The sequence below is a fragment of the Gadus morhua genome, chromosome 7 (genome assembly GCF_902167405.1).
Source record: "Gadus morhua chromosome 7, gadMor3.0, whole genome shotgun sequence".
Lineage (NCBI taxonomy): Eukaryota > Metazoa > Chordata > Actinopteri > Gadiformes > Gadidae > Gadus > Gadus morhua.
Window position 1 is genome coordinate 11,603,333 of NC_044054.1, and position 23,351 is coordinate 11,626,683.

The following is a 23,351-nucleotide window of genomic DNA, read 5'->3' on the forward strand; positions in this document are numbered from 1 at the left end:
AGTTTTGTATTTTCGTTTCTTTGTTTTCGATGATGCGCTCGTATATCCAGGTTCCCGGGCAACGTTACTTGTAAATACACTCGCGGTCCACACACTCGTTTGATTTCTTTCGCGACGTCTGAGATGTCTGCTTGGCTTTTTCCAGATGTTTCATTATAAATAAGAACAAGTTTCCATTTGTTCACTTGCTTTAATGAATGATAGCAGTGAAATGACAATAATCAAACATGTCATGAACAGCTAAAAGTGCTGGTAGGTTTACATCCAAATAGAGTCATTAACCTCCTGTTCCGTTATGTGCAACAACATAGAGGACCGTAGTGCAATATTCCCTAGATACCAATTCCAGAAACATAATTATTTGAATATAAATGAATTCATTTATTGTTGGTTATTATGCACATAAAATACACCATAAGAAAAGAAAATGCCAACTTCACATTTAAGAAATACGGAACCCGTAAAGAGAAGAGAAAGTATCTCGTGAGCACGAGAAAGTATCATACACAATATCACTGGCAGTGTGTGTGTGTGTGCGTAGAGAGTGAGTGGTAGCGTTAAGTTTAGTGAAGTGTAGGTCCAGACGCCGGTTGTGTGCAAGAATGAAGCAAGAGTATGGCGACACATTAGTATGGCTGTAATGTGTCGCCATACCAATTGACTGACTTCTTTGTTTAGATTCCTTTAACTGTCATGCAGCCTATTTCACTTCACCTATAGTGTATTGCAATTTAACTTGGTCTCTCCTCTGGCCAATTCTAAACTCTCCACGATGGTCTCTAATGGTTCCTTTTTATTAACTCACAATGTCAAAGTTTCCGATAAGAATGTACACCAATAGTCTCATTCAATGTATACTTGGTAACTTTGCTGCCTGTATCATCCAATGATCATGCTCTTAAATTGATTCTAATATTTTATTGTCAGTAATTTCGAAAAAACAAGTTATCCTTCACATTATTTACACATTTTAACAATAAAAAAGAAAGTGAATCAAAAGTTGGAAAGCGTCTTTTATCATAATGAAAAAAAAGCTACAGCAGTCATTTCAACGAATAAAGGATAGAGGTGTCAATCAAAGCGTACTGTTGCCCCGTGTCAAAGCACCCCATTGTCTTTGTGCTTGAGCATGTGCCAACGCAAATTGCTAGGTTCCCTGAAGCTGGCGTTGCACTGCAGGCACCTTCAGCGCTTCTCCCCGGAGTGAGTCCTCATGTGGCTCTTCCGGTTGGAGCTTGTACTGAAGCGCTTCATGCAGTGGTCACATCCGTAGGGCTTCTCCCCGGAGTGAGTCCTCATGTGGATCCTCAGCTGGCCACTTGTCCTGAAGTGCTTCATGCATTGGTCACATCCGTAGGGCTTCTCCCCGGAGTGAGTCCTCATGTGGATCTTCAGGTGGCCCCTTGTCCTAAAGCGCTTCATGCATTGGTCGCACCAATGCATGAAGCACGGCCTCTCGCCGGTGCTACGCATGTGGATGGTCATCTTGGTATTGTCGGGAAAACCCTTGCCAAACAAGACACACGGCCGGCCCTTGTGGCCGCCCTGATGCCCAGTCAGCTCCTCATGGTGGACCAGCCGCTTGCCATGCTCCCGGCTCTTGGCCGCGCGGTGGTCCGTGGACAGCGAGCTCAGGTCCGCCAGTTCGGACACGGTGAAGGGGGTGTCATGGCCGTCTGCAAGTGGGCCCTCTCCTTTTCCATGGACGCTCAGGATCCGCAGCTCCCCATTCTGACTGGACATGTTGGAGGAGCCAGAGGCCTCCACATGCAGACTATCCAAGGTGGTGCTGCTGTGTGTGCTGCGGTCTCGAAGGTCATCGCAGTCTTCTGCAGAGGGAAAAACAAAGAAAGAGCGAAAGTAATTGTATTAATTCATTATTTGCACAAAGTGACACAGTATGTACTTTGTGAACACTTAAATTATATTTTGACATTCTATCTTTCATATCATTTTCTTCGTTGATTATGCCTTTTCCCTGTCCCATTGGGGGGGGTCAAGGTACAAATCCTCCAGCTGAGAAGGCACCGCTACGTCTCGTCCTTTTAAGGATGTGGGGAGGTCATAAAGATACAACCCAGGTCATCTATTGTTTCCTATCACCTGTTTTACCAATACTGTACAGTAGTTATATTGGGAATCAGACCAGATCTCAGCATTCCTGACACCTGTCTGCCATAAAGAAGATGTAAATCAATCGACTATAAACAGAATAAGTAGTCCTTGTGTTTTTTCATGATGCGCTTTCAAAAGAGGACCAGGCTTTTTAGCGCTGGTAGAATCGAGTACATTCTCAGTTGATCCAGGTTGTTTTCTTGCATTGATGCAATGTGTATTACTTACCAACAGCGGCCATGCCTCCACCAATATCCTCTTCTTCCTTGATTAAAATAATGTCTGGGGTCCGCTGCTTTCCACGTGAAGAAAGAAACACACACAAGAAATATTCTTTCATTTGCACAGAAAAGTTTTCAATCCCCGCTAAAAAAAACATTGAATCATAAAGGTGTGTGCTTTCTATGGGTGTGTGCTGGAGTTGTAACAGAGGAAGCCTCTCTTTTGGATGGTGAATGAGAAGATGATTTCCAACCTTTCCAGTCAGCTCCTCGCAGTGGAACAGCTGCTCCAGGCTATTGGCCACGCTGTGGTCCGCGGACAGCGAGTTAAGGGCCTCCAGTTCGGACGTGAAGAGGGTGTCATGGCCGTCCAGCGCCAGTCGGCCCTTCCCTTTTCCGTGGAAACTTAGGATCCTCAGCTCCTCGCTGTGACTGGACATGTGGGAGGAGCCAGGGGCGTCCACATGCAAAGTATCTGAGGTGGCGCCGTGCTGTGTGCTAAGGTCTCCAAAGTCATCGCAATCTTCTACAGAAACTGAAAAAAAAGTTGAAACTGAAAAACTGAACTATTTAAATGTATGTGTATGTAACATTGACACAGAAGGTTTAAATGTGTACTGCAAACAGATTCAGAGTTCTGGAAAGGTATGTCTCCTCCAGCCCCCTCCTCCTTCGACTCAAAGCTCGAGCAGGTGACCAGTTTGAGGACACTGAACGTACACCATGCAAAATGATATGAGCACAACATGACATTCAGAGCAAAAATTATTATATTTTGGCATAAACAAGCGACAACGGGTCATTACACTAACCCTTTCTGCATACACTAACCGTATAAGCTGGTCAGCTTACACATATACGTTTTGAATTTATCGATGTTTGAGAATGATAAACCAGCTCATGTGGCGTCTTGTCTTGAAACGCTTCTGGGCTCTTGGCGGTTTCGATCCTGCAAATCCCAAGTTTGACTTGTGTTTTATCATGGCTCTGGTCACGATGCTTTACAAAAGAGTACCAGGCTTTTTTTTAGCGACTAGCAGTCAGCCTAGAATCTATGCTGTCTAGAATCTATGGGAGGTGTAAGATGAGGGGAATTTCCAACAGCCTTGTTTCTTTCAGGGGCTTTTGGCCTGATGATGATGAAGAATACATTACATCCAAGACCATTTAAAGAACAGGAAATTGGCATATTGTCTAATTATATTCAGAATGTGTTGTGAGGTAGCCTTTTCTCCAATATAAATCATTATTCATTGTTAAAGGTCCCATGACATGAAAATCTCACTTTATGAGGTTTTCTAACATAAATATGAGTTCCCCTAGCCTGCCTATGGTCCCCCAGTGGCTAAAACTTGTGTTTGGTGTAAAACGAGCACTAGCTGTTCTGCTCGCCTTTGAAAAAACGGAGGCTCAAGCGCGCTGATTTGGAATGCCTTTATTTATGTCGTCATAAAGCATCTAAGCTCCTCCCCTTACTCTGCCTGGCCCGCCCAGAGACACGACCGTCCGAGTGCCACATGTGTGTGTGTGAATACACACACTGTAACGCAAGTGTTTCTTGTCGGTTCTTTGACGTCTCTTGTATTTCCACAACGAGACAGTAGGGGTTATCTGAGCCATGGTTGAGAAGGAATTTGGGGAAAGGAACTTTGGCTTTGACTCGCTGAAGTACATGAATTGCGAAATGCCGCCGGTTGCCGCGAGGCAACCGGCGCCCGTTGCCCGTTGCCCGCTGCTGCCGGCAGCGGGCAACGGGCAGCCGGCAGCAGGCAGCGCGCGGTTCAGCCTACTTCAGATTGATGTGAAAGTGGAAGACCCAGAGACGACGCAGAACCCGACAAAGTCGTTTGTGATTCATGATATCGTCTGGAGGCGCACACAGCTTTTGGCCGTGATAATATGTTTATGATATAGATATCTATGTATTATATGATTTTATTTAGATATAGAGCTCCAGGACTGTAACGCAAGTGTTGTACACTTTCTTGTTATTTGGATAACTGTTCTGCTTTTGGTGTTATGGCGCATAACACGTCGGACTCTCGTCTCTGGTATTTCTACAACGAGACTCGTAGTGGGGGTTATCTCAGCCAAGGTTGAGAATGAATTGGGGGGAAGGAACTTTGGCTTTGACTCCCTCAAGAACATGAATCACGACATGGAGGAGAAAGGGATTGTTGGCGGCGAATGTCTCCCGCTTGAGCCCCGCTGAAGGAACAAGTGCTGTCCGGCAACAATCCCTTTCTCCTCCTTGTCGCGGTTCAGTCTACTTCACATTAATGTGGACGTGGAAGAACCAGGAACGTCAGAGAACCCAACGCGGTCGTTTGAGATTCATAATATCGGCTCACACAGCTTTTGGCCGTGATAATATATATTATATGATATAGATATCGATGTAGGCTATATGATAATATTTAGGTATAGAGCTCCAGGACTCCCGTGTGTTCTAGAATATTTACAGAACACGGCTAAAGGCTGTGTGCGCCTCGCCATTGCAATACATCCACTGTAACAGCGCATGGTACCGTGGCTGCAAGCTGCTCAGGGCCACACCCCCAGCCTCCTCCTTGACCCGCCTCGCTCCTCCTCATTTGCATTATAGCTACAGACACCAAAACAGCACATTTGGGGGAAGCTCAATGTGCGACTGGCTTGGAGTGGCTGTAACTCACCACGGCTGAATTTCAGGAACGTCTTTGAATACTGTGTTAGTTGCCCCCTAATACCTATATTAAAGAATACATAAAATAGCATGTCATCATGGGACCTTTAATTTTGAATCATGATTATTATCAGGGTTATTATCAGACTTCCTCTTTTGCCCGGACATGCCCTATTTTTGAGACACTTTTAAAATCGTCCGGGATTTTATTGAAGCCTCATAAATGTTCACATTGAATTTCCGTTGCGTTCCTCTGGGTCGTTCACAAACTAGCTAGGCTACGCCCTCCCCTACTCAGTTATGTTCGCTTTGCATTGGTGAAAGTGAGTAGGGAGAGTGGTTAAGTAGAGCCTTCAGATTGGAAGGTTTGACTTACTTAGGTACCGTCATGTTTTGTATTTTTTCTTTTTTACCACTATTGTTTTATATTATAGGGACAAACATTAACACATTTGTCCTACAAGGGATTGATAGAGTTCTATCTATTAAACAGAAAGAAACACTTGGTCATACTTTGCACACTTTACCACAGCATTGGCCTACTGAATGCCACAGATATATTTTCAGCATTGGACTGAATGCCACATAAATATATAATTATGTTTTTGCACGTTTGCAACGTTTAAAAGTTCAGGGGAAAGTATATGCCTCTACTGGTGTTGCTTTTGAGGCAGTGTTGTTTCTGAATATTAGTGTTAAGGGCCAATAATGCTTACTATCATACATTAGTCACCATATCTGTGGACATATTTGTATGCAGTCACATGTCACATGTTAATGTGACATGTGACACGCCGACAAAATCTCACTCTGAACTCAGTTCAAAACTTGAGATCCCTGTATTGTAGTTGTTACAAATGTAACAACTAGTAATGGCCCCTCAACCCTTGGACTTTCCCGTTCTCCATCTAGTACAGCAAGGACTCAACTCACCAATTCCGAGTGATTTAGGCCGTGGTTTGCAGATGTTGGCTCGAGCCAGGGCGAAATGACTTGACGCTCGCGATGCGTCTGATCTCATTTGAAGCCGCAAAGAAAAAATCTCACTCCTCATCGCCTTTATCTTCGTCCTCAGCGCTTCGTTTTCTTTCATGCTCTGAGATATTTGTAAGTGAAGGGTAGTCGAGCCTTCTGAAAACAATTGGCTAATTTCAGATACGGCAGCTTTCCCAAGTACGTCCATTATGGACGAAAGCTGTTCTTCCAAAGTTGAGCCGCATCGTGACATGTTTATTAACATGTTTTACTCTAGTGTGGATAAAACAACCCACAATCTAATAGTCGAACAAAGGAAGAAAGGTCGAGAAGGACTAGGTTGGAAATAATAAGGCTTTATTACCACTTGCTAAAATAACAACAACTCCGGGTTGGTTTCCAAATAACTCCTTAACAGTCAGGTATCGCTTTATATCCTCGATTGTGTGGCTTCCCCCAACATGCACTTGGCCAATCACAACGCTCTCTACTGGCCTTGAAACTGGACAGCTCTTGTGTCTCCCACTCCCATCCCTATTTACTTAGCATACACTTATCTCCCCGCTGTGTATTCCCAGACATAGGTGAAAAGACAGATCAACATTACAGTCAAAATAAGCTTACAGCTCAATCATCTTAATCATGACAGTGTAAAGAAATCACCCCTTAAACATTAGTTATATCCTTTGTGAGGGAGAGAAATAATCTGGGATTCAAATCCACTCATCACCTTGTTCATTAACCAGATTTTATACCGACATGAATTACCACATGTGTTTAAGGGATGAGCCTTGCATGAAATATTCAGTTTAAACAATATTTAGATTTAGATTAAACAATACCACTAGGCCTATATGTTCCTGTGGCTGTGGTATACATTCATAAAGCTGGCAGTGTCAGACTTTAATTAGAGTATTGACTAGTTAACTCTAACTTCGAGTAATAACCAGGATGGACATCCAAACTACCGTTTGGATGTCACAGAGCCCTCCTCGTCTCCGCCTCTCATGGTGACGTGAGCAAGACGTCCCTCTCAGGGGCCACTTTAAAGCTAGGGTGGGTAATTGTTTTACTGTAATATTTGGCAAAACTGTCATAGTAGCCAGTCAGCTATATGTAGGTGAAGTGCTCTGAGAATATCTGCTCATCACTTTGCTCTCCCCTGCCTCTGTGTCCCGCCCCCAAAAATTGCCACCGCTCATGGAAACGTTCACCAATCAGAGCGAGGCTCCGATTCTCCGTTCTTATTGGCTGTGGGACTGTCCGTTCACCTTGGCATGACATTGGTGCGTCCCTGCGTGAGCGTTTGCGAGCCTAGCAGTTTGACAGTTTTGCACTACTACGGTGGACAACAAATTAATATCAATGACTTCATCAACGGCCCCTAAATTTCTCATTCACCGGATACCAACAAATAATACCGCTAAGACAACGAAAAAAAGAGGAAAGACACTTGTTGAAAGGACAGCTACTAAAAGGGAGGCGGCGAGAGCTCGAAATAAAACCAGAGTAAACATTGGCGTGGCTTATGAGCGATGGAGAGAGTTACGTGACCTGAGGAACTTAAAATCGGACGCTGAGATGGCTACATTTCTTATAGACGGGTAAGGAATAGTGTTATCTCTCCATGGTACATTGTGATGAATATGTAAAGTGGCGGCTGGTATGGTTTTTTTACTAGGCAAAGCCACGATAACGGTTACATTACGGTTCTGCAATGTAACCGTTTCAATACGGTTCTGTAGGATGTCTTGCATCGGATCGGCCCATGGTTCTTTTCCCGGTCCGTTTTATATGTTAGTTATGGTCACACTAACCCTGTCGGAATAACACAGCTTGTGCTCACACAAGCCTATAGGCCTCAACTCAACTGTGGATAATGTCCGAGTCACGTTTGTGTAAAAGCTACTTTGACACAACTGCCAAGATAAGCACAGCGAGGGAAGTGTAGCATATGATATTCCATATTGTTATAACGTTGTTGCAAGCTAGGAGTAGCTAAATTACGCGATCGCTTTGAAGTGACGGTTTCCGTGTGTGTAATCTGGCTTTCTGTGTCATTTTAACAAATATATATATATTTTTTAATTTCCGATAACGTTTTTCTTAATTGTCCAATCACTGTTGTGCTTGACCTGTTTTGGCAGTTATGAGAACCTCAAATCCCCTACTTCATCCACACAATGCAAGCACAGGAGAAACTGTGGGAGAAATTAACCATTACTTTTGTATTAACTATGAGTATTATCAGGCCTATATACATCAGGCATAAACATTAATGGTGGAAAAGTAGAGAAACCACCTCTGGACCCAGAGCAATGGCCTAATAAGGCGCCAAAGACTTTGGGGCCCAGGCTACAGACATCCTCCCATTATTTACATTTACCACAGGAGATGAGCACACACGTAAGGGAATGTAAGGCTAACTTTCCATACCATGTAAGGCCATTTTGAACATATACCAGGACGGTCATATAACATACATGACAGCTCAGTTTGGGTGGATAAGAGGGACTGGGATCGGAGCCCCAGTCAGTGTGTCTTTTGCAAACCACATGCTCGGCTCTGTTGTACCTATTTTGTGGGTGACAATAAAGTCTCTGTCATTACTTTTTCCGGACTCCCCGATTTCTATTGCTCATAGCTAGTTGAAGTAAATTAGATAAGTCGTTAACAAAAATTGCAACTACAAAACATGCCTCTTCCCCCAGCATCAAGCCTACATCCAGAGACCCACTTTGACAGGTGATCACTACCCCACCACTGTTTTCCATTAACATTTCCAAATTATGAAATTGTGTACATTTCTTTTCAGCTTACACCTTTATAGAAGACAATATAGCCTAATAACTAATTTCAAAGATCTTTATTTTATAACACTATTTATATTCTCAGAGCTGATGACTTCTTGGATGCTCAAGATGTAGAGGACACCAATCCTGCCACTACATTTCAAAGTATGGATACAAGGTAAAGAAAGAACAGTGGAAAAACTTACTTTTGTATCAACTAATCAACAGTTATACCTCTCCATTTATTGACTTCTCAAGTAGGCCTACTCTAATGTTAATATTGTATTTTATTGTTTTTGTATTTGTATTATTTCTTCTCAGGTAACTGACATTAGCCACGTTTACATGGCACATCTGATCCGCATCGATTTCTATGCGGAATAGATCTGTTCCTAAAATGTGTTCCGAATGTACTGTATACATGGCAGTGACAAAAGTGTCCGTTATGTCTCTCGCGCACACCTGACACATCTCTGGACCGTCGGCGACATAACGGACGTCTTATCACTATTTGGCAATGTGAATTTGATTTTAATGAAAGCACAGCAGGAGAGAGCTTTTCTCTGCCTGCTCCTACAATTAAGAAGGAGGACAGCACAGCTACGTCAATTTCTCGTCCGATCTTTATATTTACCCCCACCTCCGCCGCAAACAAGAGGAATTTTAACGCGAGTCTGCAGCCAAGACTGGTGGGAGAGAGTGGTCTCTCTAAGTTAAGAAGTATTTTAACGTTCAGCCTGCACAAGTACTAGTAGTAGCTCATTTACAGTTATCTCGGATGCGCACGGACACTACGATACGCGAACACGTCATTAATAAACACCCATGTCCCGTCCCTTAGCAACCGGACACGCTTACCGGACTACTTACGGAGTGGTAACAAAGACGTGAATCAGGCAATAAATCCACTTTCCTTGACAGCTGTCAAGTTCGGTGTGCATAAAAGTACAGACGGAGCTCAGTGGACCAATTGCGAACTACTGCAGCTGCTTTAAGTTAAACCCCAATCTATTCGGAATAAGTGTATACATGTCGATTAAAACGGACTACACCACCTCTTCTTTTCGGCATAGAATTTTATGCCGAACAGATAATTGTATTATCTGTTCGAATGAGGCGTATATATGATCATTTTCTATTCCGCAAAGAAATCTATGCGGATCAGATGTGTCCATGTCAACGCGGCTATTGAAGTCATATCTGAAGAAGAATTTAATGACATCCGGAATTCTACGTAAGTGCGTCCTTGGCTCTAGTGTTCCCTTGTATGTTCCATCAAATCCCTGTATTATCGATGCAATACACTATTTAAACTTAGGCCTCTAAAAAATCTCCTTCATAGAATTGGCTGGGCCGATAACACCTGGGAAGATGACAGTGGAGAAGATGACAGCTGGCACCCTGAAATGGAGATGGAGGATGGGTCATCTTCAGAGGAGGTTTCCTGAGTTTCAGTTAAGTAAACATGTTTTCATAAGAAGGTTGTTGTAAGTTGCTAAGCCCTGCTATAAGGGCATTTGACACACAGTGCTCAGGCTAATGACTTCGCTGAGGTGCTTGCTATACACTGTCTTACACTTGCCACAATACTGGGCACATGGTTTTCTAAACACTATTCATGGTAATGACTCTAACAAGCATATCTATCACGCTGTATTCATGGCCACTTTCAAATGAGCACTAAAGTTCTATGTGTATATATATGTGGGGTCATAGCTTAAACATCTGTTTCTTTTATTCTGTAAGGTCAGCCGCTGAGCTGGAATCCTTCCACAATCATATACTGATGTATGCCAGCAAACGATTCAGCTTTAGCCCACCTGTTTACAAAGCATGCACCCTCTTAGCAGTGTTGGACTGAAACCATCATGTTCACAGACCGGTGAAGAGGAAGACTGATGGCTCAATAGAGTACCTTTTCAATAATTTTCATCTATATATATTTCATATTTACAATATTCTAAGCTGCATGACTGATGTGGATAGATTGAGACATTATTTCATCCTGTGTCAAGTACTGCAAGCTCTACAATAAAAAGTCAAAGACTTGGAGTCTATACACAGCGAAGGTGGAGAAGGACCACGGATACATCCCAGACCTGCAGAGTGCTATCCTAGAAGCCAGGCTGACAACAGACAAGGGTTTGCCAAAGACCAGAAAAAAAAGGTGATGACCCACGGCAATATGGGGTTCTTGCCAGCATCCCACCCCCTACCACCCAGGCCCTGTTGCAAACCCAATGCCACAGAGGAGTAGCTATGGAATGAAACCTGTTTGACATATTATCTACACATGATACAGTACAAACCCCAAGTAAAGGGAAATTAAACACTTTCAACAGGGCAAGGAATGCAGTAAGAGACCGTAGAAGAGATTGGAGGTCACATACTACTGCAGGCAGTGGCAGACTCAGGGGGGGGGCAGGGGGGGGCGACCGCCCCCCTCGTGGCTCAATGGTTGAAAAAGCGCGCTAAAGTGCCCTTCAAGATTGTCGAAAACGAGAGGAAATGCCTTATTGGTTGCCCTTTTGCAAAACATGATTAGGTGCCCTCTAGGGTGCTCCTTCATGCAATAAATTATGATGATGTACCCTCTAGAACAAGAAAATTCAATGACGTGCCTTAATGAGTGCCCTTATAGTCCCCTTCTGCCCGTCTGGTGCCCTTTTAGTGCCCCTTTAGTACCCTGATAGTGCCCTTCTGCCCGTCTGGTGCCCTTCTAGTGCCCTGATAGTCCCCTTCTGCCCGTCTGGTCCTTCAAGTGACCTTCTGCCCATCTGGTGCCCTTCTAGTACCCTGATAGTGCCCTTATATCCTCGATTGTGTGGCTTCCCCCAACATGCACTTGGCCAATCACAACGCTCTCTGATGATGATGTGCCCTCTGGAGCAAGAATATGGCAAACCGAAAAAAACATGTTTTGGTTAGCTATTGAGGTGCAGACGTTCCTCTCTTTGGTAGCTGACGAACGGGGAATGCGAGGCGTTGCTTTCATGTGGCGTCGCCATGAGAAACAGCTACATCGAGTGGTACTTAAATCTCCACTGGATAACGAAGCAAAAAGCGGATTAGGAGTATGTCAGTACCAATAGTGGAAAAGCGCAATTAGATGCCAAGTTAGAAAACTTAATATTTTCAGTTTGCATAATCCGTTTAAAATGTACATACATTTTTTGAGCATTCAAGATCATTCAAGTGTAGGTCATTTCATGCAAGAGAGACGATAATGGTCAGCTATCACCTCAACCTAAAGGAAATCTTCTTTAAATGTTTCCGTAGCTGGCTGTCAGCGGTCAAAGACTGTATGGTAGCGGCACATTGAATTTTCTCCAGTCTAATTTTTACTTAAATGTTAGTAAAGATGAGAGCAGTAAGGCATCCTCCTTTCTTTAGCTAAAATGTGAAGTGTACAATGATGTGAACAACTCATTTAGATAAAGTCGCTAGAATAAGGGGTAACAGTGTCTTTGAAGCAAAAAAAATTCGGGTGCCCTTTTTATTTTTTCACCCCTGCCCTTCAAACAGTCTGAGTCCGCCACTGACTGCAGGGTGCAGTACGGTTCGGTTCGCAAAGGTGCGGTACGGATTGCGTTTACACCGCCAAAAGTGGGCGTGACCTGGACTGAGCCGTACTCGTTTTGCCCTCGTTTTCAGTACTCCTCCGTTGGGGTACTGAAAACGATACGAGACACCTGAAAGGGTACCGGAAAATTCGAGCTAAAAACAATAAAAACAAACAAACAGTAGCCTTGAGGTATTATTCTTTACAATGAACATGTCGCGTAAAACGCTTGCTTGGGCAAACAAGGAGGTGGAGACGTTCCTCTGCATTCTTGGGGAGGAAGACGTTGTTTACGATGTTTATGTAGCTGCCACAGTGATCGACATCCGGCCTACCATAAAAGGTACTGTCGGCGGTGGAAACGCGACCTCGGAACTGAGCTGGGCTATACCGCCCCCTCCCTCCCGGACTGAGGCGAACCGAACCGTACCGCACCCTGCAGTGGAAACGCGGCATTATGTGAGTAATGTAACGTAATGCAACCAAGTAAATTAAAATGTCAAGGACAAGAAAATAACTAAAATCGACTCAATTACGTCATAACAGCAAATACTACAGATATATAAAATGTACTTAAAATCTTGAGGAAAATTATGTTCTTGACTTCGAAAAACAAGTAGACTTTACTTAATTTGTTTAAATAAATAAAACTTGGGTGTAATTAAGTAAATGTTACTTAATATTTTCACAACTGTTTTTTTTTATGGTAAGTAAAATTGACTTGATACTGGCAAGTTAGTGTTACTTGATATTGCAGCATTACATTTTACTTGAATCATTTGCGTGAAAATACTTACAATATATTTTTTAAGTAAATCTTACGAGTTATTTTTTCAGTCTTCCATATTAAAATGTATCAGGCATGATACATGTAAAGGCATCAACCATCATATTTTATCAATATCTTGGTCGGTTTTAAACCATCAGTGGATGGTTAATCTTTCTATCTTCCTGGGGTTTTTAGGTCTACCAATGCAAAGGAGGTGCTTGAGGTGATGGAGGGATGGGCTCTGTGATGGCCTCAATGATCTCCTGAAAGAAAACATAACAAATAACAAATAAGAAGGAATTATAACTGGGTTATATGGCAACATGTTATGTACAATACATAATGATTGATGGATGGATGGATGGATGGATGGATGGATGGATGGATGGATGGATGGATGGATGGATGGATGGATGGATGGATGGATGGATGGATGGATGGATGGATGGATAGATATTTCTACCAAAATAAATGAAAAAATACACTGGTTTATAAAAAAAAACGACATCACATTGGCTAATAAGCATTTTTAAAACGAATTATTGCATTACTTGGCAGGGGATTAAAGCTTATCTCCAAACCGGAGTCTGTCTCACGCTGCTGGTATGAAACGCTTGCCCTGTTTGCAGCTTTCACTACACAGCAGGAGTTGGTTGGGCCTGAAGTGCCGAGACAGCTTGTACACAACCTAAACCCTCTCTGGCCTCATGTGGTATGAGACTGTAACCCATTACCTGGAAGACAATAGGATAGGGGAGAGGACTAACCAACAAACTCCAGAAAGCTCCAGAAACCAGAAATGGTGGAAGGTTGGGCTTGGGGCTAGCAACCCCAACTCTCAAAATCCTACATGCTACAGAAACGTTGATGAAAGCTAAAAAAATCCCAAAGCGTTGGAAAAGAAGTCTCTTCAGCGTCCGAAGCTAAAGAAAAAATGACGACGCACATGGAAAACCGCAAGGAGACAGTGCGTCCGAAGCTTCTTCTGACCCCTAGACGACCCACCACCATAGCAACACTGAACGTGAGGACCAAGTATGCAGGAGGAAAGACAGCAGTGATAGCGGAGGAGATGAGGAGCTACAATCTATCCGTCCTTGGTCTGGGTGAAAACAGATGGCTTCAAACAGGGCAGGTCAAGCTGGCGAGTGGAGAGTCCATACTGTACTCATGGCACCCAGATGACTCTGCGCCACATACAGAGGGAGTAGCATTCATGCTTTCCAAAGAAGCACAGAGGGCCCTTATCAGCTGGGAACCCATCAACTCAAGGATCATCAGAGCCAGATTCCATACTACACACAAGAAAATAAACCTCCAGGAAGTACAATGCTACGCCCCCACAAACGACGCAGCCGATGAAACCAAGGATAACATTCACAACCGACTGTACCACATACTCCAGGCCAAGAAAGAAAAGGACATAATTATCCTGATGGGAGACATGAATGCCAAGATAGGAGGAAACAACAATGGCTACGAACTGGTAATGGGGAGACATGGACTAGAGCATAAAGCAACTTGGGTTTCCGCTGACCATACCACAGAAAATCAGATTGACCACATCTGCATTAGCCAAAGGTTTAGGCATTCATTGCTGGATGTCAGAGTTAGAAGAGGAGCTGATGCTGGATCTGATCATCACCTGGTTACAGCAAGGATCCAGCTGAAACTGAAACGCATGAAACCCAGACAAGGAAGAGTCAAATCCAGTGTACAGCAATTTCAGGATATAGGCACATCGGAACTCCATCAAGTCACATTACACAACCGGTTCCAAGCACTACAATAACTACAACAGCAAGAAGCAGAAACCCCAAGATAAACTGCAACCCCCCCACCAAGACGGAAATCAAGAAGGCCATCAAGGCCCTGAGAGGAGGCAAGGCAGAGGGGCCGGATGAGATACCAGCCGAAGCCCTCAAGGCAGACATCGCAACCTCCACCGACATGCTTCACCATCTCATGCAAATCATCTGGGAGGAAGAAAATGTCCCGCCTGATTGGAGAGATGGCAACATTATAAAGATTCCAAAGAAAGGGGACCTCAGGGAGTGTAAAAACTACAGAGGAATAATGCTGCTTTCAACCCCAGGGAAGGTGCTCAACCGCATTATACTCGAGAGACTCCAGAAGGCGGTGGATGAGAAACTGAGGGAATACTAGGCCGGCTTCAGGGACAGTAGATCCTGTGGAGACCAAATAGCCACCATCAGGATTGTCATTGAACAATCAATCGAATGGAACTCTCCTGTCTTAGTAAATTTCATAGACTTTGAAAAGGCTTTTGACAGTGTGGATCGGGAGATGCTGTGGAAATTGATGGGGCACTATGGCATCCCACCAGAGTTCATCAGCATCATCAAGAATACTTACCATGGGATGCAATGTCAAGTTCTCCATGAAGGATGCGTATCAGAGGCCTTTGAGGTCCTGACTGGGGTGCGGCAGGGATGCTTGCTTTCACCCTTCCTCCTCCTCCTCTGCATAGACTGGACTATGAAACAGGTAACCAACAACAGCCGAACCGGCATAGAGGGGAGCCTGACCGAACAGCTAGAGGATCTGGATTTTGCTTTTTATTTTATTGTGTGAAGTCCTTATTTTTGCCATCATTAGTTTAAAGTTGACATTGTGCTCCACTTATCTTACACAGGCATATAATGTAATGCATGAAATATCTCATTTCCGCCACAGGGTGGCTTTGACCTATTGGTGCACTTTCTGTCCGGTGTCTAGACATGTTGTAGAGCAGCGTTGTACGGAAGAGGATTAGGGCCACACATGTAAAAAATAATTAAGTTCTGACTTTATTCTCAGAATTCAGAGAAAAAAGTCAGAATTCTGACTTTAATCTCAGAATTCTGAGAATAAAGTCAGAATTCTGACATTAATCTCAGAATTCTGAGATAAAAAGTCCGAATTCTGACATTAATCTCAGAATTCAGAGAAAAAAGTCAGAATTCTGACATTAATCTCAGAATTCTGACTTTAATCTCAGAATTCTGAGAAAAAAGTCAGAATTCTGACTTTAAAGTCAGAACTACGGGTATCTGTAAGGACCAACCTCCGTGGGAGAGACACTTTGCTTTATGCAGTAGGAGGAAACCTATGGAAAGCCAAGAAGGCCACAATCCGGCCCTAGAATGGCGCGGTAAAAGTGCAAGAATTCCGTACGGAATCCGTACGGAACTAATAGCCGCGGCTATTAGTCATATTGAGATGGCAGTGTGCGAAATACCCGTCAATAATCGGGGATGCCCTCATCCCCAGATTGTTCTCGATATGCAGTAGCCAGCTAGGCCATAACATTACAATATTTCATGGATGCAAGCAAGCCAAGACAATCGATCTATATCTATAGCCTACATGACAACACACACACACACACACACACACACACACACACACACACACACACACACACACACACACACACACACACACACACACACACACACACACACACACACACACACGCACACACGCACACACGTTAAACACACTGGTAAAGCAATAGGAGCCTGCATTGGCTAAAGTTGTTGGGATGCAAGTTATTTTATAACAGGGAGGGGCAAAGTTGTGCATTACAATGCAAGCACGACAATAATTGGCACCGTTCTTGCGCACTCAGAAGAACATGAACTGAATAAATGCCAGGTATATAGCATATCGGAGACGGGCACACAATCAGTGCATTTGCAAATGAGAGCCTGCAGTATGACCGATCTTGTGACATTATTTAACCATCCATCTACAGCTAATACGATCAGACAGATACATCATTGATCACATATAAGCCCACAACAAGCCCAACATCACCACGGCAGGTGCGCTCTCTCTCGCACATTCACACAATCACTCCAACTTCTCCAACTCCAAGGCAAAGCTGTTTCACTAAGACCACAAACAACCACAACTAACCAGCCTACATATCCACAACAATGCACAACAATCAGTTCTATACATTGCGTCTATCTTCTGTTTGGCGCACATGGCTAATTTGCATACTTGCACAGGACTGTCGGCTCCGCTTGTCAAAAAAATAGAACGTATTTGTGAATAAATGCTTTGAATTCTGAATACTGGACTTGGTGAGCTTGGTGAGTTGGCTATGGGACGTGCACTTTTACCGCGCCATTCTAGGGCCGGATTGTGGCCTTCTTGGCTTTCCATAGGGTTCCTCCTACTGCATAAAGCAAAGTGTCTCTCCCACGGAGGTTGGTCCTTACAGATACCCGTAGTTCTGACTTTAAAGTCAGAATTCTGACTTTTTTCTCAGAATTCTGAGATTAATGTCAGAATTCTGACTTTAATCTCAGAATTCTGAGAAAAAAGTCAGAATTCTGAGATTAAAGTCAGAATTCTGATTTTTTATCTCAGAATTCTGAGATTAATGTCAGAATTCTGACTTTTTTCTCAGAATTCTGAGAATAAAGTCAGAACTTAATTTTTTTTTACATGTGTGGCCCTAATCCTCTTCCGTAGCGTTGAGGCATGGCGGACAGAAAGTGTTGTAAACAAATGTGTCGCAATGTCTGTGTATGTTGACAGGTAAGCAGGCAATATAAGAGAATGTTGTGGCAACCCCGGTCATCGGCGGCTGAGATTTGAGAAGGACAAGCTGAAGCAGGGTTGCGGGGCAACGTTTTAATTCGTGCAGCTCACGTGAAAAAGGTAAAACAAAAGGAAATATAGGTTCTTCCTCATATGGGGCAAAAAGGGTCCGTCCCCGGGTCTGGTCCGGCGGTGAGGACGGCGTCTCTATCGCTCCCGCCTTCTCTCGTTCAGTCCTGTGGGGAAGTCTGCTGGCATTAGTACGGGTTGGTGCGTACTCCCCCTACCGCGTCTCTCCAACTCGGCTGTCTTCCCCGTCTGGTGCTTGTGTCCGGTCCTTAAGAGGCCTCTGCCGTCTCCCTCCCCCAGGTGATCTCAATGCCCGTGATTGTCCGGGTGCGCTTGATGCGCGCTCCTGCGCAGCCGCGCTGAACGGCACGTACCTCCCTCGGACTACCTGTCCGCCGCGCCAACTCGACCCCCCGAGTTGGCGCGGGGTTGCCCCAATGTACATAAGAATGAGCTTGGCAAGGATACAGATATGTGGGGAAGAGTTGGCTGTTTACCTCTGCTGTGAATGTTGTATTAAAGGGTTGCAATGCCGCAGCAGGGATGCCTGGGTAACCCCGCTGGGCGTACAGCTGCAAGTCCGCTGCGTAGGCCCCAAACCGTTCCCCCTCCTGGTGGCGGCGTCTGTTTAGCAGCTCGCGGCTGTGGCTGCCGATGGCCCGCTGCCCGAAACGCCTCTCCAAGGCCCGGGTCAGGGCCCCGAGGTCCCGTTGGTCCGCTGGGGCAGGGTCCAGGAGCGCCTGCACCGCTGTCCCCTCCAGCGCCAGGGCGAGGTGGACGACCGCCTCCCCGGCACCCCAGCCGTTGTGCCACTCAGCGAGCCGGAACTGTGCCAGGTACGGCTCCAGCTGAGTTGCCCCGGAGAACTTCGGTAGCTTAACCGCTGTCCTGGCAGCTGCTGGTTCCCTGCTGGCCATTCCGGTCGTTGTCACATTGGGGCCCTGCGCTCCCCTAGCGTAGGGTGCCGGTTGGGGCCTCCATGGGCTCGACCGTGAAGCTCAAGTCCCTCTCCGGGTGAGCAGGCCACATCCCACTTCTGACACCAATGTGGCGAGCAGTGCGGGAAGGCCGAGACGGGAGCCCAGGTTAAGCGGTGACGCAACTCTCGTGCCCCATACACCGCACGACTACGAGAGCTGCCTTAATTTAACACACCACACAACACACAGCGCACCGCATACCCAACCAACAGACATGCAACTCTCGGTAACGGTTGCCGGCAACACTACACACAACAAGCAACACTCCACAACACACAACTACATTCTACCGAGCACACACCCCAAACCCAACACGAAAAGGCAATAAAACCCCTTTTCCCAAACCGGCATATCGGATCCCAAGAATCCCCGGCGCGACCCCCGTAGGAGTCGCCACAATATTATTTCGATTTTAAAAAGGCCAGCAGAGAAGGCTCTGCTGGCCCTGATGGCCCACCACTGCGTTTTGCATACCTAATAGCCGTGGCTATTAGGTATGCAAAAGTGGAATTGTCTTGCTTACAGCGTTTAAACCGGTGTCCAGCCGATTTAGCCCTTTTACTGCGCCATTCTAGGGCCGTATGGTGGCCTTCCATACGGCAGATACACATCGTCACCTCATAGCAGCCCGACAGTGTAGCCTGCTAGTAAATCCAAGGTTGAAGAAGACGTGACACATGTATGTAGCTCAAACTTGTTGGCATCCTTTCAGACGTCTGGGTACCCCAACGGAGGAGTACTGAGGCTACTCACTGCTAAGTTCGGACACCGCCCACTTTTGGCGGTGGAAACACGAATAATGCCACACCTTAACGCACAGAATCGTTCCGCATCACACGTTGGAAACGCGCCATAAGTGAATTTAACTTACTTCGTCCTTTCAGGCACAGAATGGAATAGGAAGATGCATGGCATGTTGTAAAAGTGGGCCCAGGTTGTGGATCTTTGTGTTCATGTTCAATAACTCAGTTGTGGAGATTGTCTTAATACCTTTGCGATTGATTATCGTTACGTGTATTTCCATCCATTTACAACATCCACCTTTTGTAGCTTTGTAGCACCAAACATTAATGCTATGACGGAGAGCTCTGAAGTGGGGACAATTAATTATTTCAACCTCCAAAATGCTAGGGTTTAAATGTGTATGGGTAACTGCAAATGAATAAACAATCAACAATAAGAGATTTGACAGATTTATTTAAAGAGGAGAAAGAAATGAAAAAAATAAAAAAGTAGGGAACATGTTTGCATGTTTTGGGGAGCAGAGGGTGAGTCCTAGCCCAGAGTTGCCATAGTGCCCAAAGCCCTAAGCTGTCTCCACTACTTGTCGTAGTTCTTCGATGAGCGGTACCAGCTCCTTCTCCAGACTGATGATCAGACCTGTAAGGGCACAGGGCAAAAAAAACATTTGGAGTTTGAATTTTATTAATTCAATAAGTTCTGTTAAGTGATTTTCTGCTGAAAGTAGTATGCAAGCAACACACTTTTTGAGCGAAACGGCCCTGTTGTATGAAAAATAAAACAGACTAATTTGATACACAATGTACAGAAATAAAGAAGTGAATTGGATTGTTCTAATTTGTACCCGTGTTGGCACTGCTGCTAGCGATGAAGCTGATCACTAGTGGTAACCGGTTGAACTGCACAATCTGTATCAGAAGGAGACAAAAGGTAAAACAAACATCCAGTCAAAGGGAACATGCCACTGCAACCAATAACTTGGTTTCAAAAAGCTAATAGTTTCATTGTAAATCTTTTTCCTTACATACATAAAACTAATTGCAGATTAGAAACACGCAAGCATAATCCTAGTTGTTTTTGAACATCGCATTTCTATTTACAAAGACTTAAGACCCATCAGGAATACAAACAGTCTTTCACTGTTCTAGAGGTTAACTACATGGAGTGAAATAGTGTTCACTCAATAGTTGGATAGAAATTAACCCAGAATGTGGAAGAAACCTGGTAAGTGTTGTAGTAGCAGATGATACTCTTGTTCTTGGAGAGACCCAGTTTACTGCCCTGGTCCGTGGCCAGAGCGAACGTTGAGAGGAACCCTGGCCGCTGGGCATATTCTGGAGCGTTCTCATTGGCCACTAAATAGGAAACACATTTATTTTATTAAAGGATATACCAGGGGTCTGCAACCTTCACTATCAAAAGAGCCAATTCTGGTCCCTCCCACCAAATGAAATGTTATAAACCACATAACCAATTCGACCCCCAAAATGAAGATAGCACATCATCTAACGTTTTATATATAGTTATACTATAAATAAAATAACCAATAGCCTATAGCATTTGTGAAATGTGTGGGTGTGGGATGTGTCGTTTATTCAAAGCTCAGAGACACATTCGGCTCCGGGCCGCAGGTGGGTGACCCCTGTGATATACCTAGACCACCAATTGGTGCATCAAAATTTCATTGATCCCTGGGTCGGCTGAGATCAGGAGGTAGAGCAGTTGTCTTGTAACCGAAAGGTTGCTAGTTCAATCCCCAGCTCCTAGCTGAGTGTTGATTTGTCCCTGAGCAAGACACTTAATCCTAACTGCTCCTGACGAGCTTGCATGGTTCACTCTGCCGTTGGTGTGTGTATTAGCCGCTGTAAGTCGCTTTGGATAAATGCCCTAATTATAATTGACATCCCTGTCATAAATATTTATTTTTATTTTTACGCAAAGGGTGTTCTTGAATTTACGAAGTAAGGAATAATAACTATGGGAATGAAAAATTAATATAGCTGTTGAAAACATCCTCTCAGAGTTAACTCAACTGTAAGGCTGTAAGGGTGTCGCTGTGTTGAGTGTAGTCCCATTTATATATCAATTATACATAGTAAAAACAGGCAGTCTAGAATAGTCATCGGAGAGTAAAAGGATTCAGGGAATGGTGGTTTTACTATCTAGGCGGTTCATTAAGTACTATAACTAAGCTCACTATAAGACTACAGTCTAGACATGGGGTTGTGTACTTTGTACATTCATCTGAAACATTGAACTGAACACGTGATGTGGCATCGTACCTTTAATGACCGGTACACCGTCTCTGTCAGTCACCACGATGGCATGAAGACCTTCAACACTGGAGGAGATGAACCACAAGGTTAGTGGGAGGACTCGTTGGTTTAAATGCGATGTCTCATATAACCGACTGATTATACCAACCTTGGAAGCTGTTTGTACAGATATCGTCTTATATCCTGCAAGATAACACATTATTAAACATATTATCCTCATATCATGAGGACCATGACCATGATGTACATCCAAAAGGCCAATTGAGAATCATGAATTTCATGCAATCATTGCATTCCCTATTTTAACTATTAAAGTAGGAGTGACAGCAAGATGATTTAAAAGCACCAGCAGACCGTCCTTACATCGACCATGGTGGTCGGCGTGGGTCTCCACGGAGTCAAAGAGTCAAACCAGTGGATCTGAGGAGAAGAACCGAGTCAAACCAGTGTTTCTGAGGAGAGGACCGAGTCAAACCAGTGGATCTGTGGAGGAGAAACGAGTCAAACCAGTGGACCTGAGGAAAGGAACTAGTAGTAACGACAGAGGATTACCAACACAATCAGTACGAACCGTCCGTTAAACGTTACGCGGTCTGTAATCGGCGATAACTTGTCGGTGATAAGGTCCCCGAATAACTCAGGTAAAGACACGCTGAACTTGTTTACCTTGGATGAGTTATAATGGAGTTAACAGGAAGAGAGGTCACATGACAGCCTGAGGTCACATGACAGTTTTATTTTCTTTACGCCAAACGTCACTTCCCTAACCCGGAAGTCTCCATTTAATTTAATCATTACTTAAAAAACCAAAAGAAAAAACACAAAAATAACAGATATTAATATTACTTTGCAAAATCTCGAATATATATCAATGTTTCAATCGTTTGTGGTAAAAGGGGCGTTCTGTACGGAGAAGAGTTGCGACACTCTGATCTCGCCGGCAGGGTGGTCACGTGGTTCATGTAAGCCTGAATAGTTCCAAAACACGCCGTGTCATGTTCTTCGACCAATAATTCGACTTTCTTCAGTGTCATGCAAACGCACTGATGTTTTCTTGGTGAGTCGTTCCAGTTGGCGGCCAGTCTGTCTCAGTTAACGAAGCTCAGGTATGAACCAGGCAGGGTGGTATTTTGCCGGGGGGCCAGTTTGGTGAAGGAGGTAGATCAAATGGTGTTGAGTTTGGGAGATCATCAGGTGAGATGAGGGCTGATTCCTGGGCGAGAGCATTGGACAGCAGATCTGAGAGTTGGAGGGGATTGACCGATTTAGTGTCTCGGAAGGTTATTTCTCTGAGGAGTTGTGGACGAGGAGTTGGGGGAAATGGAGACGTTGCGGAGTAAATTGACAGAGCAAACTAAGTCAAGGATATGACCTTTAACATGGGTTGGGAAAGTGACGTGCTGGGTTAGGTTGAAATCGTCAAATGTCAGCAAATGTAACCAAAACCAGGGGCGATGCTTGAGAGAGAAAAATCATTAGGTTGGTGTCAGGTTTCGGTGAGAAGGAGAAAATCTAGTGAATTGTCCGAAACTAGTTCATATAGGATGGGGGCTTGTTGTTTATTGATCGGGTGTTGAGGAGGGAAAAGTTGGGTAAATCAGAGGGCGTGTGATGGGGGCACGCTGAAGA

General features: G+C 44.4%; 3 protein-coding genes across 7 annotated transcripts; 1 reads left to right on the forward strand and 2 right to left on the reverse strand.

The window, feature by feature from the left end:
* Nucleotides 1–357: 357 nt before the first annotated feature.
* On the reverse strand, nucleotides 358–6,588 carry LOC115547389 (zinc finger protein 2 homolog). 3 transcript variants are annotated; one of them, XM_030361591.1, is made up of 4 exons: nucleotides 5,935–6,587; nucleotides 2,591–2,871; nucleotides 2,344–2,410; nucleotides 358–1,829 (listed from the first exon to the last, which is right to left on the reverse strand). In XM_030361591.1, exons 1-4 carry the CDS (start codon nucleotides 6,239–6,241, stop codon nucleotides 1,186–1,188), a joined length of 1,299 nt encoding a protein of 432 aa, XP_030217451.1. In that variant the 5' UTR covers nucleotides 6,242–6,587; the 3' UTR covers nucleotides 358–1,185. The 3 variants fall into 3 exon arrangements, with proteins under 3 accessions (XP_030217451.1, XP_030217452.1, XP_030217450.1); XM_030361592.1 differs by having other exon boundaries at nucleotides 2,344–2,407; nucleotides 5,935–6,581; XM_030361590.1 differs by having other exon boundaries at nucleotides 2,344–2,871; nucleotides 5,935–6,588.
* Nucleotides 6,589–14,033: 7,445 nt separating this feature from the next.
* On the forward strand, nucleotides 14,034–14,928 carry LOC115547075 (craniofacial development protein 2-like). Its single transcript, XM_030361043.1, has one exon. The coding sequence runs from the start codon at nucleotides 14,034–14,036 to the stop codon at nucleotides 14,889–14,891; it is 858 nt and encodes a 285-aa protein (XP_030216903.1). The 3' UTR covers nucleotides 14,892–14,928.
* A 4,954-nt stretch (nucleotides 14,929–19,882) lies between these two features.
* On the reverse strand, nucleotides 19,883–22,458 carry LOC115547787 (ragulator complex protein LAMTOR3). 3 transcript variants are annotated; one of them, XM_030362240.1, is made up of 7 exons: nucleotides 22,389–22,458; nucleotides 22,086–22,205; nucleotides 21,871–21,905; nucleotides 21,729–21,787; nucleotides 20,668–20,801; nucleotides 20,291–20,354; nucleotides 19,883–20,085 (listed from the first exon to the last, which is right to left on the reverse strand). In XM_030362240.1, the coding sequence occupies exons 2-7, from the start codon at nucleotides 22,092–22,094 to the stop codon at nucleotides 20,012–20,014; spliced, it is 375 nt and encodes a 124-aa protein (XP_030218100.1). In that variant the 5' UTR covers nucleotides 22,095–22,205; nucleotides 22,389–22,458; the 3' UTR covers nucleotides 19,883–20,011. The 3 variants fall into 3 exon arrangements, with proteins under 3 accessions (XP_030218100.1, XP_030218099.1, XP_030218098.1); XM_030362239.1 differs by having other exon boundaries at nucleotides 22,086–22,237; XM_030362238.1 differs by having other exon boundaries at nucleotides 22,294–22,450.
* Between the last annotated feature and the right edge of the window lie 893 nt (nucleotides 22,459–23,351).

Excerpts from the sequence above, each read along its gene's own strand:
- LOC115547389 (XM_030361590.1), bottom strand. The coding sequence starts at position 6,241 with ATGTTAATAAACATGTCACGATGCGGCTCAACTTTGGAAGAACAGCTT. Across the intron at positions 2,872-5,934 it reads GCCTAAATCACTCGGAATTG|TTTCTGTAGAAGATTGCGAT; the intron begins GTGAGTTGAGTC and ends CTTTTTTTTCAG. Across the intron at positions 1,830-2,343 it reads TGGAGGCATGGCCGCTGTTG|AAGACTGCGATGACCTTCGA; the intron begins GTAAGTAATACA and ends TTCCCTCTGCAG.
- LOC115547787 (XM_030362240.1), bottom strand. Across the intron at positions 21,788-21,870 it reads CTGTACAAACAGCTTCCAAG|TGTTGAAGGTCTTCATGCCA; the intron begins GTTGGTATAATC and ends CATCTCCTCCAG. Across the intron at positions 20,355-20,667 it reads GCTACTACAACACTTACCAG|ATTGTGCAGTTCAACCGGTT; the intron begins GTTTCTTCCACA and ends CTTCTGATACAG.
- LOC115547075 (XM_030361043.1), top strand. The coding sequence starts at position 14,034 with ATGACGACGCACATGGAAAACCGCAAGGAGACAGTGCGTCCGAAGCTT.